The sequence below is a fragment of the Salmo salar genome, chromosome ssa11 (assembly GCF_905237065.1).
Source record: "Salmo salar chromosome ssa11, Ssal_v3.1, whole genome shotgun sequence".
Lineage (NCBI taxonomy): Eukaryota > Metazoa > Chordata > Actinopteri > Salmoniformes > Salmonidae > Salmo > Salmo salar.
The window spans coordinates 76,155,613-76,174,436 of record NC_059452.1 but is presented as its reverse complement, the minus strand read 5'-3'; the positions used below and the strand labels follow the sequence as shown (position 1 = coordinate 76,174,436).

Genomic DNA, 18,824 nt, shown 5'->3' with positions numbered 1-18,824 from the left:
AATACCCTACTCAATAAATTGGATGCAGTCTATCACAGTGCCATCCGTTTTGTCACCAAAGCCCCATATACTACCTACCACTGCGACCTGTACGGTCTCGTTGGCTGGCCCTCGCTTCATACTCGTCGCCAAACCCACTGGCTCCAGGTCATCTACAAGACCCTGCTAGGTAAAGTTCCCCCTTATCTCAGCTTGCTGGTCACCATAGCAGCACCCACCTGTAGCACGCGCTCCAGCAGGTATATCTCTCTGGTCACCCCCAAAGCCAATTCCTCCTTCGGCCACCTCTCCTTCCAGTTCTCTGCTGCCAATGACTGGAACGAACTACAAAAATCTTTAAAACTAGAAACACTTATCTCCCTCACTAGCTTTAAGCACCAGCTTTCAGAGCAGCTCACATATTACTGCACCTGTACATAGCCCATCTATAATTTAGCCCAAACAACTACCTCTTCCCCTACTGTATTTATTTATTTTGCTCCTTTGCACCCCATTTCTATTTCTATTTTGCACTTTCTTCCACTACAAATCTACTATTCCAGTGTTTTACTTGCTATATTGTATTTACTTTGCCACCATGGCCTTTTTTGCCTTTACCTCCCTTATCTCACCTCATTTGCTCGCATTGTATATAGACTTATTTTTCTACTATATTATTGACTGTATGTTTGTTTTACTCCATGTGTAACTCTGTGTTGTTGTATGTGTCAAACTGCTTTGCTTTATCTTGGCCAGGTCGCAATTGTAAATGAGAACTTGTTCTCAACTTGCCTACCTGGTTAAATAAAGGTGAAAAAAAAAATGTTGCATTTATATTTTTGTTCAGTATAAGACAGACATAATTACAGTCACTCACCGTGTGGGGGTGACAAGGCAAAAAATGACAAGGAAGTGTTTTCAGACAAGTGAAAGAATTTGTTCCTGAATAGTGGCTTTGACTGACACACGACTTCGCAGTTCCACAGAAACGGGTGAAGCCGGGTCAGACTCTTTCTCTGCTGTGCATCACTGATAACTTTCCTACTGTACATGTCTTTCCTCCTCCCTATCTCTTGCTCCCCTCGCTCTCTCTTTCCACACACACACACACACACACACACACACACACAAAACCATTTCCATAACGTCTGACACAGCCAGTTATTACCAATGTCCATTAGGCTAATGACCTGGTTATTAGCTAGGGTGAGAACCAGAATAGATAACAGAACATGGGACACAGACACAGCCTGTTCATCTGCACCATGACAGCAGTGACTACCACAAATACAGCTAGCCTTCACTGTCTTGTCATTCTCTCCCTTTTTTTTTAACATCCCTCTCTCTCTCTCTCTCAGAGGACAGTGAGATTAGCAGAAACGCTACAGCACAATATAGACAGCATTGATTCATGCAATGGGTTAAGTCTGGTTAAATATCTCTGGATCAATAGTCGGAATCACATTGCCAGCTACAATTTCACTGAGAGTCTGTGTAATGATTTCCCCTGGGCTGGCTGGGAGAAACTTGCTTGCTTGGTCTGCAGTGAGGCTTCAGAGTTGCCACGGCAACAAGTCCCTGTGTTGTAAAAAAAAAATCTTCCTTTCTTCCTCCTTACCCCATAGACCGACCAAACAACATTTGTTCAGGAGGAATGCAATAAGGAAAAGGAACCAAGGAAAACAGATCGATAATACCTCCTTTCTGGTTGTTACGTAAGAGATTTCAAAAGTGCAACATTTATTTCAAAGGAATCTTTCTGAGCGCAACCCCTCAACTGTATAGTCTTCCTCATTTTCTCTTTATCTATGGACGTGTTGTACATTTCCTTATATTATACCTAATCTTGGAAAAAGTAGGACCTTTTTAGCTCACATTTGGCCAGGGTAATAATGAAGAATGAGTTCTAGCTTATAAATGAAACATTACATCATATTAACGCACCAGTAGCTGCAGAATAGTTCTAACCCACTCTCGGAGGTCTGCGGACAGCCTTTATAGGCTTAGTGCCTGCTGCCATGTGGGTTCAAGACCAGGATTTATGTCATTTCACTGCCAGGTTCCTCAATCCAGCTTTATTACTGAATCACAGTCTTCTGACCCCTCCTGAGCCTAACTGATCTCAGAGCAGTTAGTAACAGTATTCGGGCACTTATGCCGCTTTGACTATAACACCAGTGTTACACTAGTGTATACACCCTTGTTTTTCCATAGCTAGGGCTGACGGTGTGGACTTGTGAAGAGCAGAATCAATAACCTGTGCATAATCAAAACAGTTGCTTTCTTAGAAGGTGTTAAAGTTTACAGTTAGCCATTGTTATGTAAATGTGGCTGAAAAGTACCAGTGGCCTGGCTTTGGCCCCAAGTGAGAGCAGGTCGGACTCATGGCCCAGTGAGACACATGTAAATTCTTGGTCTCATGTTTATGAGCTGAAAAAAAATCTCAGAAATGTTCCATATGCAAAAAAAAGCTTATTTCTCTCAAATTGTGTGCACAAATTTGTTTACATCCCTGTTAGTGAGCATTTCTCCTTTTCCAAGATAATCCATCCACCTGACAGGTGTGGCATATCAAGAAGCTGATTAAACAGCATTATCATTAAATGGATGCACCTTGTGCTGTGGACAATAAAAGGCCACTCTAAAATGTGCAGTTTTGTCAAACAATACAATGCCACAGATGTCTCATGTTTTGAGGGAGCGTGCAATTGACATGCTGACTGCAGGAATGTCCACCAGAGCTGTTGCCAGAGAATTGAATGTTAATTTCTCTACCATATCCCGCCTCCAACGTCGTTTTAGAGAATTTGGCGGAAGGTCCACCCGCCTCACAACCACAGACCACGTGTTACCACGCCAGCCCAGGACCTCAACATCCGGATGCTTCACCTGCGGGATCATCTGAGACCAGCCACCCAGACAGCTGATGAAACTGAGGAGTATTTCTGTCTGTAATAAAGCCCTTTTGTGGAGAAAAACGAATTCTGATTGGCTGGGTCTGGCTCCCCAGTGGGTGGGCCTACTGTCCTCCCTTCCACTGGCATACTGTTATGTTGAGCACATAACTGTTTTATTTCTCCTTCTGTCATCTGGTGGCCAAAATAAGACTATGAAAACAATCTGGAGAACCTCTCTCTCTCTCTGTCTCTCTCTCTATGGGCTTTATAGGCATGGGAAACACATGTTAACATTGCCAAAGCAAGTGAAGTAGATAATATACAAAAGTGAAATAAACAATAAAAACGAACAGTAAACATTACACTCACAGAAGTTCCAAAATAATAAAGACATTACGAATGAAGTTGGAGGTTTACATATACTTAGGTTGGAGTCATTAAAACTAGTTTTTCAACCACTCCACACATTTTGTGTTGACAAACTATAGTTTTGGAAAGTCGGTTAGGACATCTACTTTGTGCATGACAAAAGTCATTTTTCCAACAATTGTTTACAGACAGATTATTTCACTTATAATTCACTGTATCACAATTCCAGTGGGTCAGAAGTTTAAATACACTAAGTTGACTGTGCCTTTTAACAGCATGGAAAATTCCAGAAAATTATGTCATGGCTTTAGAAGCTTCTGATAGGTTCATTGACATTTTGAGTCAATTGGAGGTGTACCTGTGGATGTATTTCAAGGCCTAACTTCAAACTCAGCCTCTTTGCTTGACATCATGGGAAAATCAAAAGAAAAAATTAATTGTAGACCTCCACAAGTCTGGTTCATCCAAGTCTGGTTCATCAAACGCCTGAAGGTACCACGTTCATCTGTACAAACAATAGTACGCAAGTATAAACACCATGGGACCACGCAGCCGTCATACCGCTCAGGAAGGAGATGCGCTCTGTCTCAGAGATGAACGTACTTTGGTGCGAAAAGTGAAAATCAATCCCAGAACAGCAAAGGACTTTGTGAAGATGCTGGAGGAAACAGGTACAAAAGTATCTATATCCACAGAAAAACGAGTCCTATATCGACATAACCTGAAAGGCCGCTCAGCAAGGAAGAAGCCACTGCTCCAAAACCGCCGTAAAAAAGCCAGACTACGGTTTGCAAATGCACATGGGGACAAAGATCGTACTTTTTGGAGAAATGTCCTCTGGTCTGATTAAACAAAAATAGAACTGTTTGGCCATAATGACCATTGTTGTGTTTGGAGGAAAAAGGGGGAGGCTTGCGAGCCGAAAAACACCATCCCAACCGTGAAGCACGGGGGTGGCAGCATCATGTTGTGGGGGTGTTTTGCTGCAGGAGGGACTGGTGCACTTCACGAAATAGATGGCTTCATGAGGAAGGAAAGGTATGTGGATATATTGAAGCAACATCTCAAGACATCAGTCAGGAAGTTAAAGCTTGCTCGTAAATGGGTCTTCCAAATGGACAATGACCCCAAGCATACTCCCAAAGTTGTGGCAAAATGGGCAACAAAGTCAAGGTGTTGGAGTGGCCATCACAAAGCCCTGACCTCAATCCCATATCATTTTTTGGGGCAGAACTGAAAAAGCGTGTGCGAGCAAGGAGGCCTACAAACCTGACTCAGTTACACCAGCTCTGTCAGGAGGAATGGGCCAAAAATTCACCCAACTTATTGTGGGAAGCTTGTGGAAGGCTACCCGAAACATTTGAACCAAGTTAAACAATTTAAAGGCAATGCAACCAAATCCTAATTGAGTGTATGTAAACTTCTGACCCACTGGGAATGTGATGAAAGAAATAAAAGCTGAAATACACCACTCTACTATAATTCTGACATTTCACATTCTTAAAATAAAAGTGGTGATCCTAACTGACCTAAGACATTGAATTTTTACTAGGATTAAATGTCAGGAATTGTGAAAAACAGTTTAAATGTATTTGGCTAAGGTGTATGTAAACTTCCGTCTTCAACTGTATATACAGTGTTGTAACGATGTGCAAATGGTTAAAGTACTAAAGGGAAAATAAACATACTGTAAATATCGGTTGTATTTACAATGGTGTTTGCTCTTCACTAGTTACCCATATCTTGTGGAAACAGGTCACAAATCTTGCTGCTGTGATGGCACACTGTTGTATTTCACCCAGTAGATATGGGAGTTTATCAAAATTGGCTGTTTTCGAATTCTTTGTGGATCTGTGTAATCTGAGGGAAATATGTGTCTCTAATATGATCATACGTTTGGCAGGAGGTTAGGAAGTGCAGCTCAGTTTCCACCTCATTTTGTGGGCAGTGTGCACATAGCATGTCTTCTCTTGAGAGCCAGGTCTGCCTTTCTCAATAGCAAGGCTATGCTCACTGAGTCTGTACATAGTCAAAGCTTTCCTTAAGTTTGGGTCAGTCACAGTGGTCAGGTATTCTGCCACTGTGTACTCTCTGGTTAGGGCCAAATAGCTTTCTAGTTTGCTCTGTTTTTTTGTTCATTACTTGACAGATTGGAAATAATTATCTTTGTGTTTTCTGATGATTTGGTTGGGTCTAATTGTGTTGCTGTCCTGGGGCATGTTTGTGTTTGTGAACAGAGCCCCAGGACCAGCTTGCTTAGGGGACTCATCTCCAAGGAAGGTTTGGGAATCGCTTCCTTTTAGATGGTTGTAGAATTTAACGGCTCTTTTCTGGATTTTGATAATTAGCGGGTATCGGCCTAATTCTGCTCTGCATGCATTATTTGGTGTTTTACGATGAACACGGAGGATATTTTTTCCGAATTCTGCATGCAGAGTCCCAATTTGGTGTTTGTCCCATTTTGTGAATTGTTGGTTGGTGAGCGGACCCCAGACCTCACAACCATAAAGGGCAATGGGTTCTATAACTGATTCAAGTATTTTTAGCCAGATCCTAATTGGTATGTAGAATTTGATGTTCCTTTTGATGGCATAGAATGCCCTTCTTGCCTTGTCTCTCAGATCGTTCACAGCTTTGTGGAAGTTCCCTGTGGCGCTGATTTTTAGGCAAAGGTATGTATAGTTTTTTTGTGTGCTCTAGGGCAACAGTCTCTAGATGGAATTTGTATTTGTGGTCCTGGCGACTGGACCTTTTTTGGAACACCATTATTTTAGTCTTACTGAGATTTACTGTCAGGGCCCAGGTCTAGCAGAACCTGTGCAGAAGATCTAGGTGCTGGTGTGGGGGCTGTGCTTTGGCAAAGTGGGTGGGGTTATATCCTGCCTGTTTGGCCCTGTCCGGGGGTATCATCGGATGGGGCCACAGTGTCTTCTGATCCCTCCTGTCTCAGCCTCCAGTATTTATGCTGCAGTAGTTTATGTGTCGGGGGGCTAGGGTCAGTCTGTTACATCTGGAGTATTTGTCTTGTCTTATCCGGTGTCCTGTGTGAATTTAAATATGCTCTCTCTAATTCTCTCTCTCTCTTTCTGTCTTTCTCTCGGAGGACCTGAGCCCTAGGACCATGCCTCAGGACTACCTGGTATGATGACTCCTTGCTGTCCCCAGTCCACCTGGCCGTGCTGCTGCTCCAGTTTCAACTGTTCTGCCTGCGGCTATGGAACCCTGACCTGTTCACCGGACGTGCTTGTTGCACCCTCGACAACTACTATGATTATTATTATTTGACCATGCTGGTCATTTATGAACATTTTAACATCTTGACCATGTTCTGTTTTAATATCCACCCTGCACAGCCAGAAGAGGACTGGCCACCCCTCATAGCCTGGTTCCTCTCTAGGTTTCTTCCTAGGTTTTTGGCCTTTCTAGGGAGTTTTTCCTAGGGAGTTTTTCCTAGCCACCTTGCTTCTTTCACATGCTTTGCTTGCTGTTTGGGGTTTTAGGCTGGGTTTCTGTACAGCACTTTGAGATATCAGCTGATGTACGAAGGGCTATATAAAAATAAATTTGATTGATTGATTGATTGCTGCTGTAGGCCCTCCTTGGTTGGTGGCAGAAGCACCAGATCATCAGCAAACAGTAGACATTTGACAACAGATTCTAGTAGGGTGAGGCTGGGTGCTGCAGACTGTTCTAGTGCCCTCACCAATTCGTTGATATATATGTTGAAGAGGGTGGGGCTTAAGCTGCATCCCTGTCTCACCCCACAGCCCTGTGGGAAGAAATATGTTATTTTTTGCCTATTTTAACCGCACACTTGTTGTTTGTGTACATGGATTTTATAATGTTGTATGTTCTTCCCGCAACACCACTTTCCATCAATTTGTATAGAAGACCCTCATGCCAAATTGAGTCAAAGGCTTTTTTGAAATCAACAAAGCATGAGAAGACTTTGCCTTTGTTTCGGTTTGTTTGTTTGTCAAATAGGGTGTGCAGGGTGAATATGTGGTCTGTCGTACGATAAATTGGTAAAAGTCAATTTGACATTTGCTCAGTACATTGTTTTCACTGAGGAAATGTACAAGTCTGCTGTTAATGATAATGCAGAGGATTTTCCCAAGGTTGCTGTTGACGCATATCCCACGGTAATTATTGGGGCCAAATTTGTCTCAACTTTTGTGGATTGGGATGATCAGTCCTTGGTTCCAAATATTGGGGAAGATGCCAGAGCTAAGGATGATGTTAAAGAGTTTCAGTATAGCCAATTGGAATTTGTGGTCTGTATATTTTATCATTTCATGGAGGATACCATCAACACCACAGGCCTTTTAGGGTTGGAGGGTTTTTATTTTATCCTGTAGTTCATTCAAGGTAATTGGAGAATCAAATGGGTTCTGGTAGTCTTTAATAGTTGATTTGTATTTGATCATGTATATGTTTTTGCTGTTTGTTCTTTGTTCTTTGTTATAGGGCCAAAAAGATTACCCATACATCTCCATTTTGGATATATAATTCTTTGTGTTGTTGTTTGTTTAGTGTTTTTCAATTTTCCCAGAAGTGGTTAGAGCCTCTCTCTCTCTCTCTCCAGTTAATGTCACCTCCCCAGGTCTTACTGATACCTACCACCTACTCTTTTTCCATTTACTGTAACAAGCACCCACTGAGCACCGACCAACACCGGACATCCATTGAGGTTGAAAAGTAGTTGAAATTTGGTCAGTTCACTCTGGTTGGACCAAATCTGAACCAATCATAGATGTTTCACAAGTTTGGACAGCACAGTAAAGTGCAGAACAATACAGTAGAGTAAAGAAAAGTACAGTGCAGAACTGTACAGTACAGGACACTAGAGTACAGTACTGTACTCTACGGAACGCCATTCTACTGTGCTGTACTGTGATGTCCAAACTTGTTAAACAAACTATGATTGGTTCAGATTTGGTCTGCTCCGGACCAACCAAATGTGGTGTTTTTTGGGGGCGGATCTCATTAGAATAATAGCCAGTATGTAGAATACCAGCAAAATATGCAAAAGAAGGATATTTTTATATTTGTGTACCTATTCAGGATACATCACCATGAAGAGAATGATATTCATATCCATAATTGTGCATTTATGTATAGTACAGTGCATTTGGAAAGTATTCAGACCCTTGACTTTTTCCACATTTTGTTACGTTACAGCGTTTTTCTAAAATGGATTAAAAAAATAAAAATTCTCATCAATCTACACACAATTCATCATAATGACATAACAAATACAGGTTTTTAGAATTTATTGCAAATGTATAAAAAAAAATATCATTTACATAAGTATTCAGACCCTTTACTCAGTACTTTGTTGAAGCACCTTGGCAGCGATTACAGTCTCGAGTCTTCTTGGGTATGACGCTACAAGCTTGGCACACATGTATTTGGGGTGTTTCTCCCAATTTTCCCTGCAGATCCTCTCAAGCTCTGTCAGGTTGGATGGGGAGCGTTGCTGCACAGCTATTTTCAACATGATGCTCCCACCACCATGTTTCACTGTAGGGATGGCGGCAGGTTTCCTCCAGAAGTAACGTTTGTAATTCAGGCCAAAGAGTTCAATCTTGGTTTCATCAGATCAGAGAATCTTGTTTCTCATGGTCTGAGAGTCCTTTAGGTGCCTTTTGGAAAACTCCAAGCGGGCTGTCATGTGCCTTTTACTGAGGAGTGGCTTCCGTCTGACAACTCCACCATAAAGGCCTGATTGGTGGAGTGCTACAGAGATGGTTGTCCTTCTGGAAGGTTCTCCCAACTCCACAGAGGAGTTGGGACACAGGGTGGCACAGGGTACCAGAGTTGCACTCGGTGCAACTCTGGAGCTCTGACAGAGTGACCATCGGGTTCTTGGTCACCTCCCTGACCAAGGTCCTTCTCCCGATTGCTCAGTTTGGCCAGGCGGCCAGCTCTCGGAAGAGTCTTGGTGGTTCCAAACTTCTTCCATTGAAGAATGATGGAGGCCACTGAGTTCTTGGGGACCTTCATTCATTTTAAAATAAATCTAACGTAACAAAAAAGTCAAGGGGTCTGAATATTTTCCGAATGCACTGTACATATCAGGAACCCATGATATAATTCCGTTACCGAATGTAAATCAAATCAAATGTTATTTGTCACATGCGCCAAATACAACAGGTGTATTTGGCCCTTTAACCAACAATGCAGTTCAATAGAGTTAAGAAAATAGTTACTAAATAAATAATGTATTTTTTACTCCAATACATTTGACACCCAAAAGTACTCATTACATTTTGAATGCTTAACAGGACAGGAAAATGGTCCAATTCACGTACTTCAAGAGAACATCCCTGGTCATCCCTACTGCCTCTGATCTGGCAGACTTACTAAACACAAATTATTCATTTGTAAATTATGTCAGTATTGGAGTGTGCCCCTGGCTATCCTTAAAAAACAAAATACAAGAAAATCTAGTTAGCCTAATATGAGCAATTTTAAATGATTTATACTTTTACTTTTGATACTTAAGTATATTTAAAACCAAATACTTTTAGACTTCTACTCAATAAGTATTTTTACTGAGTGACTTTCACTTGAGTCATTTTCTATGATGGTAGCTTTACTTTTACTCAAGTATGACAATTGGGTACTTTTCCCACCACTGCGTGTATGTGCACTTGTGTGCATGTATGTGCACATGTTATTTGTGACTAGCAATAACAGTTAAACTGTAATCTCTCCATCTAACACAAGCCAGCCCCCAGGAGAATGATCACTGAATACTATTAGTGACAAGAGTGCCAGAGAGCCACACAAAGGCACTGCCTCTGCAATGACATACCTGACCTTAAAGAACAAAACACGGATGACAACAGGGAGAATCAGCATAGAAGGATGAAGTTAAAGAAGGGGCAGAGAGAGGATGGTCCTGCCGTACATACCTACACGTATGCTACGGTCACAAGACGCAGGCCTCCTTATTGTTCCTAGAATTTCTAAGCAAACAGCTGGAGGCAGGGCTTTCTCCTATAGAGCTCCATTTTAATGGAATGGTCTGCCTATCCATGTGAGAGACGCAGACTCGATCTCAACCTTTAATCCTTACTGAAGGCTCATCTCTTCAGTAGGCCCTATGATTGAGTGTAGTCAAGTCCAGGGGTGCGAAATTGAACGACAAGGCACTGGAGTGACCACCCTTGCTGTCTCTGCCTGGCTCTCCACTCGTTACTGGGCTACACTGTAAAAGTCCACACCTGTTGTACTCGGTGCATGTGACAAATAGCATTTGATTTGATTTCACTGCCTCTGACCCTATAACAGGGTCGGAGTTACTGGCTTGTAAAAAGAATGGAAGTCATAGATTACGTAACCCCATTGTTTCCTATGTGAAGTCTCAGGTGCACATTTGAAGATCAAGAATTGCTGTTTTAGTGTACCACCATCTTGCTTCTTGGAGGAGTTTTTGGAAACATTCTATGCACAGTGTGAGCTAATCTAGGAAGTGACGTTGCAGGCTAGCTCAGTGCTGCTCCCTCTCATTGAGTATCTAAGGCACTGCATCTCAGTGATAGAGGCGTCACTACAGACACCCTGGTTCGAATCCAGGCTGTATCACAACCGGACGTGTTTGGGAGTCCCATAGGGCGGCGCACAATTGGCCCAGCGTCATCCAGGTTTGTACGGTGTAGGCAGTCATTGCAAATAAGAATTCGTTCTTAACCAACTTGCCTAGTTAAATTAAAAATTTCAAGACATACTGGTGAAATAGAAGCAAGTATTGCTACCATGACTGTGTTAAAACAATATATGTATTTCCACGAATATTGACCATGAAGAGCCACCATACTCCCCTTATGGGGGTTACTGCTTTCTGAAAACATTGCTTGCAGAACCCCAGTCAGCCTTGAATTTGAAATCCTCAATGAGAGGGGGTAGTCGTCCTCCCCTGGCCTGAACTCACCGATTCTGCATGTGTTTTTCTACTGCTCATTAAAAAAAAATGAGATTTTGGTCTTCGCGGTGTTGTACGTTGTGGGTGTGTTATGTTCTTTAAATTGTACCCTGGCAGTTAATTTAGTTTGTTCCTCGAGTCACCGTAGCAAAAACCTAGCCACTCCCACTTTCTCAAAAGTTCAAATTAATGTAAGATAAATCAAGAAATCTGTCATTAATTTTGCCTTTTTTGCAGAGATCTTAGTCGCGCGATTTTACATCTAACTAAGATGTTTGGTGCATGAATTTGTTGTGTCTCGTGGAATGACGACAAAGACTTTATTGAAGAATCCCTACTGTTGACCAATCACAGACGAAGGCTCATATAGTTGCGTCTGCTCCGAAATTCGGCTTGCTCCCCAAAACATGTTGTGTGCCCGAACTGCCGAAGTCCAAAATGAACAAAAACGTCACAAAATGGTGTCATAATATATACACAAACTCTTCCAAAGTGTTTCGTCTGGGAAGCCTACGGACGCCTTAATAATGCTCCCGAATAGCTCTCTCTCTCTCTCTTAACCTCTGAATGCTTGGCTATTAAAAGCCAACTGACATTTACTCCTGAGGTGTTATAGAGTTCCACCCTCTATAACCACTGTGGTTATTATCTGACCCTGATGGTCATCTACGAATGTTTAAACGACTCGAAGAACAATCTGGCCTAAATGGAACAGCCAGAAGAGGACTGGCCAAACCTCGGAGCCTAGTTCCTCTCTAGGTTTCTTCCTAGGTTTCTGTCTTTCTAGGGAGTTTTTCCTAGCCACTGTGCTTCTACATCTGCATTGCTTGCTCTTTGGGTTTTTAGACTGGGTATCTGTATAGCACTTTGTGACACCTGCTGTTGTAAAATGGGCTTTATAAAATACATTTGATTGACTGAGCGGTGTGAGTGGTCGGTGAGATAATGATAATGTGTGTGTGTGTGTGTCCCCGTCCAGTAAAATGAAGAGATTATGTGTATAAGAGTATCTAGCAGTTGTGTTTCTCATATGGCCTTAGTGTTGAGAGCTCAGGAGAGATTATCTCTCATAGTCAGTCAGTACCTCTCATCTTTGGCACCAGATATCGTCACATAGCAGGGGGATTGCCTCGCAGACACTACTATTCTAGATGCACTCTGGGATCTTACATATCACACAAATTGCAAAAATTGTATGATATACAAATTGCTACATTTGCAACATATCACATGAAATGAGTGACATGGTACACAATCGGATGAGGTAGCGCACAAAAAAACGGGACCACTTGACTCGTGAGCACCACTTTCAAAACTACTGGTTGAAATTATACGAGAATGCATCTTTAATTCTCTAATTCATCCTTTTCAATCGCATCTCTCTCTTATAAAATGGTGATTTAAAATGAGGTCTACATGTTCGAAATTTTCATGGAAATAACATTTTAATTAAAACCATGTAGTGTGTTTGATTAGATTTACCCAATGTGAAGTGTTTTTTCCAATAACAATCTGCCGTATAGGCTAAGCCTGCACATAATGATTTACTTAAAAATTATAGATTGTTATATGAATGACAACACATGTCAAGCAATATAGGCTAGACTACGTCCATTTGCTAGGGTATACAGTATATTGAGAATTCCCTTTCCTGGTTCCCTTTTCTTAGTTTGCTGATCACAACTCCTAGTCACGCACTAAGCACAGTGAGCGTTACATAAACACAATTGACTTAACATATCCAATAAACATATCAATTTCAGTGCCCTTTAGACAATTTTCAACCCAAAATGATCGGCCAAATAATGTTATTGTATATGTTATGTTTGCTGTTGTTGTTACATTGAATTCAGGTTGTTTTGAGAATCCGAAGACATAATAAGGCATCATTTTATAACTTATATGAGACAGAACAAAACTATATATTTGTATTTGATTTGTTTATTTGTAAACAGTTTCACTTGTGCTGTAATAAATCGATATGCTTACCTGGCATACTTGCACTGACAGTGGCGAGAATGACACACAGGAGAACCCCGGGCAGAAGCGAGGCCCGGGGTTGTCGTTCGATCCGCTTCGAAGGCAGCATCCTTGAGAGGACTTCTTTAGGAACCGTGAGCCAGACACCGGGACATAGGGTTGGTCATCATTCCCCCTACTCGTTTTCAGTGCGAAGTGTTTTCCGTGACAAATAAATCCTACGCTTGTGAACAGTCCGGTTCACGGTCTACGTGTCGCTGATTAATCCGTAGCACTGCTAAAGATCGCGGTGCGCAAATTAAGGGGAGGCGGGGAATTCCTCAACCGAGAGGAGAGATCAGATGGAGAGGCACCGGTGAACTGCGGCGGTAGGCTACGTAAAATCTTGGTGTCTGCGTCATGACGCGGTTAGAAAACAGGCTTGATGATTTTGTCGAATTGACAAACAGAGCGCAGGTAGGGGAAATACAGGTGTATTCTGCTGTTGCCTCCAATGTTTGACGAAAAACGGTTTATTACATTGTCTCTGGTTTAACCACTATCAGTCGCACATAAAATGGACGTAGGCTTTAACATGTTCTACCATCACCGATGTTATCACTGTAGCGAGGGGGGGTGGCATCACTTATCATCTAGTTTGCAAGATAAGAAACGCAATGGAAAGTCCATGATTATAATGCAATAGAAAGGTTTTATGTAGGTCTAAGCAGCTAGTTTCCACTATCACACTTTTCTGAGAAAATAACATTGTTAACATTTGCCTATTTTCGTGCTATGACAGTGTAAGTACCAGAAAGTGAGCACAGCTTTAGTGCATGTGGGTGTTAGCATCGGTGAGGAAGGTGACTTCGTTATCATATGGGTCCTAGTTAGAGCACTCCGCATCTAGTTCCACTGTCAGGGCTGATGCAGCTGAATGGCTTCAGGCCTTCTCCCGTCTGCTGGCAGTAAAAGGGGATAGCTTTATTGCAGCTAGCCATACCGTACATACAGGGCTGGTTTCTCGGACACAGACTTAAAGGTGCTGCATGGTCAATCCGATTTCTGCGTTGGCCGTGCAGCATTTACAGTGATAAGGCCTATGCAGAGGGCAGGGCATTCATACTCTGCAATTGCGTCACAACATCTACATGGTACCATCCGACCACATTTCGGATCAAGTATAAATTGCCTCTAAACCTAGTCCTGGACTAACAAACAAACTCAATGGAAATTCTCCATTGATATAGGTTCTCTGTCCATAAATTGGCCTAATCTGTGTCCGGAAAACTGGCCCACATAGTTTTTGTAGCGGTATTGCTCATTGGGTGTGAGAATCAATTAAAAATAACCTAATTCCCATGGCTACATTACCCCTTTTATCTCAGAGTACTCTTATGATATGGAGTGTGACTAGTGGTTTACCTCATGGCGTGGAGGCCTGTCTGGCTGTTCCTGTGGTCTCTTCTTAGCAGAGTTCCTCTAGGAGTGACTGGAACGCTCAGACTGGGCTGAAAACATGTTGTCACTCGAGGACCACTGAGAGAACTGAAAAACATGATGGACTGGAGACAATGTGTGCATCTCTCAATAGACTAAAGTGGCTTATTTTCTTCATCGCCTTCCCTTCACCTGCACTGATGTGAGAGTGGATCAGGAAACTACACTGTGCTTTCAGATCATTGCAGATGAAGGAGAGGACAGAGGAAGTCACTTTAAAATTCACAATTCAGCTGTTTGGACATTGGTCAAATTGAAGGCTCACATCTGATGGGCTGCTTCTTCTTTGAGGTGAGGAGCTTGGAGTGACCCAGACTGGGCAGGGAGAATGAGTGGGTCTGGGAGGACATCTTGGATCGTGTGAGAGCGCGCACCCTGCTGATCAGTGTAGGGAGCAGAAGCTGCAATACAGATATTATTACTGATGTATTAGTAAAACCATCACCACAGTGGTAATAGGACAAGCAGTTTACAAGGTTTCAAATATCAGAGGTAAATAAGTGCTTGACTTTGGCAGAAGCTCACCGGAGCGGAGTACCGGCACCTAAAATGTTCTACTGCTTGAGCTCCTGCACCTCTTCTAGAATATTAGCTCTAAAGTATTGTGGAGCTCCTACACCTAAATATAAACAGTACCGGCACCCAAAATGAGTACTGGCACCTATTTCAGTCCAAGTCAAGCACTGGAGGTAATACAAATATCAAACATATCCTTTTTGCTCAGTCATTTGGGTGAGAAATAAAGTTCCATATCAAATCAAGCAATTGTAATATAGGCCTATGTTCTGCCAGGAATGATGAGGATTAAGTAAGTAATATAGGCCAATCGCTAGTGGTTTGGTAATAAGGCAAAAATAACACTATTGACATTTATTTTAACCTTATGTCCAGTGTCCTTGTGAGAGACCAGGTCAGTATACTGGGCCTGGCTTAAAGCCTGTGCTTTGTCACAACTCTCCCCTGAAAGAGGATTTTTTTATCAGTCTCCAAACCTCACTATAAAGCAGTGAAACAAGTACTGAAGTAGGGTTGCAAAGGGTCAGACATTTTCCATGGGAAGTTAAGCCCTGGAATTTGGGGAATTTTGCTTAAATCCAACAAAAATGTTTGCTTTTTTTAATGTGTATCCCACCTTTTTTGTGGGATACACATGGCATATTTTGGTTAAACTATCCCCAATTCAATGGAAATGGGGATAGTTTAACCAAAATATGCCATGCACAGTGCATTCTTCTGCATGCACAGTGCATTCTTCCATCACATGTACAGCTGATTCTCAAGATCTTGCACACTAATGAGATGCTATTGAGCCCACACTACTACACTGTCTGAGCCAAGGACTACATGCTTTCTGGTAAGTTTTGATTACAATACTGGGTGGGATGAATATATTTTATATGACATACATGATTTTTTGTTAACTAGTAAATAGTAGCCTACAGTAAAGTGTGTTTAAATCATTTCTAACTTGTTAACAGTCTGTGCTAGTTAGTTTTTGCAACCATGTGGGGTTTAGCTTGCTTGAGCCTGCTAACTGAGGAGTGTTAATTCACCCGTTTCCATACGTTTCATTTTAAAACATTTATCTTACAAAATGAGTTGTTTAATCTAACTGCTTAACTATATCTGTACGTGGAATTGTATTTGGTATTTGTTCCCTAATCTTTACAGGAAAATGCCACGGGCACTATCTGATGTGTGGAGACATTTCACTCCAGCTAATGTAGAAGGAAAAGTGTACATTTGCAAATACTGTGCCAAATCACATGTGAAGAATGCAACAAAGATGCAGAATCATCTGGCCAAGTGTATAAAGTTTCCTCAGCGCTCCCAACAAGCAACCTCTGACAAAAGTCCCTCTACTTCTATTTGAGGTGAAAATGTTGAATCAGACACCTTATCGATAGCAACAGCTCATGGTCCTCCTGGAATCAGATGTTTTTTTGACTCAATGGAGGAACGTAGGCAGAGAAATGCTGATGAATGTCTTGCTCGAGCTGTGTATACAACTGGTTCACCTCTGATGCTCACAGGTAATGTGTATTGGAAGAGATTTCTGATTGTTCTTCACCCAGCATACACCCCTCCAACCAGACATGATTTATCTACTCATTTGCTGGATGCAGAGTTCAACAGAGTTCAAGTGAAGGTCAAGCATATCATAGAGAAAGCAGACTGTATTGCAATCATCTCTGGTGGGTGGTCGAATGTTTGTGGGAAAGGAATAATTAACTACATCATCTCCACGCCTCAACCAGTATTCTACAAGAGCACAGACACAAGGGCCAACAGACACACCGGTCTCTACATTGCAGATGAGCTGAAGGCAGTCATCAATGACCTTGGTTGGACCACAGAAGGTATTTGCACTGGTGACAGACAATGCTGTGAACATGAAGGCTGCTTGGTCTAAAGTGAAGGAGTTTTACCCTCACATCACACCCATTGGCTGTGCTGCTCATGCATTGAATCTGATCCTCAAGGACATCATGGAACTGAAAACAATGGATACACTACAAGAGAGCCAAGTAAATGGTTGGGTATGTGAAGGGTCATCAAGTTATAGTAGCAATCAACCTCAACAAGCAAAGTGAGAAGAATGAGATCACCACATTGAAGCTGCCCAGCAACACCCGTTGGGGTGGTGTTGTCATGTTTGACAGTCCCTCGGAGGGGAAGGAGTCTCTCCAGGAAATGGCCATATCACAGTCTGCCGATATGGACAGCCCCATCAAGAGGATCCTCCTGGATGATGTACTTTGGGAGAGAGTGGTAAGCAGCCTGAAACTTCTGAAACCTATAGCAGTAGCCATTGCACAGATTGAGGGAGACAATGCCATCCTGTCTGATGTTCAGACTCTGCTTGCAAATGTAAGAGAAGAAACCTGTCCTGCCCTGCCCACTTCACTGTTGCTCCAAGCAGAGGAAACTGCAGTTCTGAAATGCATCAAAAAGCGTGAAGACTTCTGCCTGAATCCCATACAAGCCGCAGCGTACATGTTGGATGCCAAGTATGCTGGCTAGAGCATCCTGTCTGGTGTAGAGATCAACAAGGCCTATGGTGTCATCACTACCGTGTCTTGCCACCTTGGCCTGGATGAGGACAAGGTTCTTGGCAGTCTGGCGAAGTACAATTCCAAGCAAGGGCTTTGGGATGGAGATGCAATATGGCAGTCGTGCCAACATATCTCATCAGCCACCTGGTAGAAGGGACTGTGGATCTGAGGCTCTTTCCCCTGTTGCCTCCCTCATCCTCCAAATCCCACCAACATCAGCCGCCTCAGAGCACAACTGGTGTTGAAAAATTGGTGGCCATCTGGGCAAATTTGAGGCTTTTTGAGCCTGACAACGAGCCTTCCTCAACCAGGTTGGATAGTGACAGTGAAGATGAGGTAAAAGGTTTATGTTTGTGTCCATATGATTTGGTAAATATATCCAATTAAAAAAACATTACAATTAAATGGCATTAATATTAATTTGCATATTTCCATTAATTACCATTAATTCCCACAGAAAGTTTCCACCTCTGAATATTCCCCAAAATGTGCAACCCTATACTGAACTAAATGAAAAATCTACCTGGATCCTGGCTCACTGAGAAGCTACGAAGCACACGGTCTTGTAATTTACTCTTGAAGGCAACATCTATGGTTAGAGTAAACCTTAATCCACACATGCCATTGTGAAGTCAAAAGTCTGTTTTTGTTCTGTGTAAGGAGAAGTGATAAATTGTGTGCATCCCAAATGGCACCCTATATAGTGCACTACGGTTGATGGGCCTTGGTTGAAAGTGGAGCACATAGGGGATAGGGTGTCACTTGGGACACATATGGTTGGGGCTCCCAGTAGTTCCCTTTAAGCGGATACTGGGCTCCAAATTTGGTGGCTTTTATCCAAAAATCCAAGTCGGAGTATGGTTGAATCCCCACAAACAAAAAGGTGGTGGTTGTCGTCATTACCACAAATGACACTTAATGGCCAATGACGTCATCTTGGAATGAATTGTGAGTTACATCACCAAGACCTCCGTTACAGACATAAAATGAAATAGATTTTATTCTAAAGTTAGAGCCATTACTAGTTCATAAACCTACCTAGAAACCTCTTTATGAAGAAATGTGATCATTGAAAACATCCACATTGTAATATTTTGTTGAGGGAAGTGAGTACACAAATGACTCAAGAAAAAC

At 42.2% G+C, this 18,824-nt stretch overlaps 1 protein-coding gene across 1 annotated transcript in view; it reads right to left on the bottom strand.

Annotated features, from left to right (window-relative positions):
* Positions 1-13,407, bottom strand: part of npdc1 (neural proliferation, differentiation and control, 1) — a 38,998-nt gene extending 25,591 nt beyond the window's left edge. The window contains 1 exon segment of the mRNA NM_001173856.1: positions 13,165-13,407. Within this exon segment, the coding sequence (NP_001167327.1) occupies positions 13,165-13,264 (100 nt within the window). The 5' untranslated portion in view covers positions 13,265-13,407.
* Between the last annotated feature and the right edge of the window lie 5,417 nt (positions 13,408-18,824).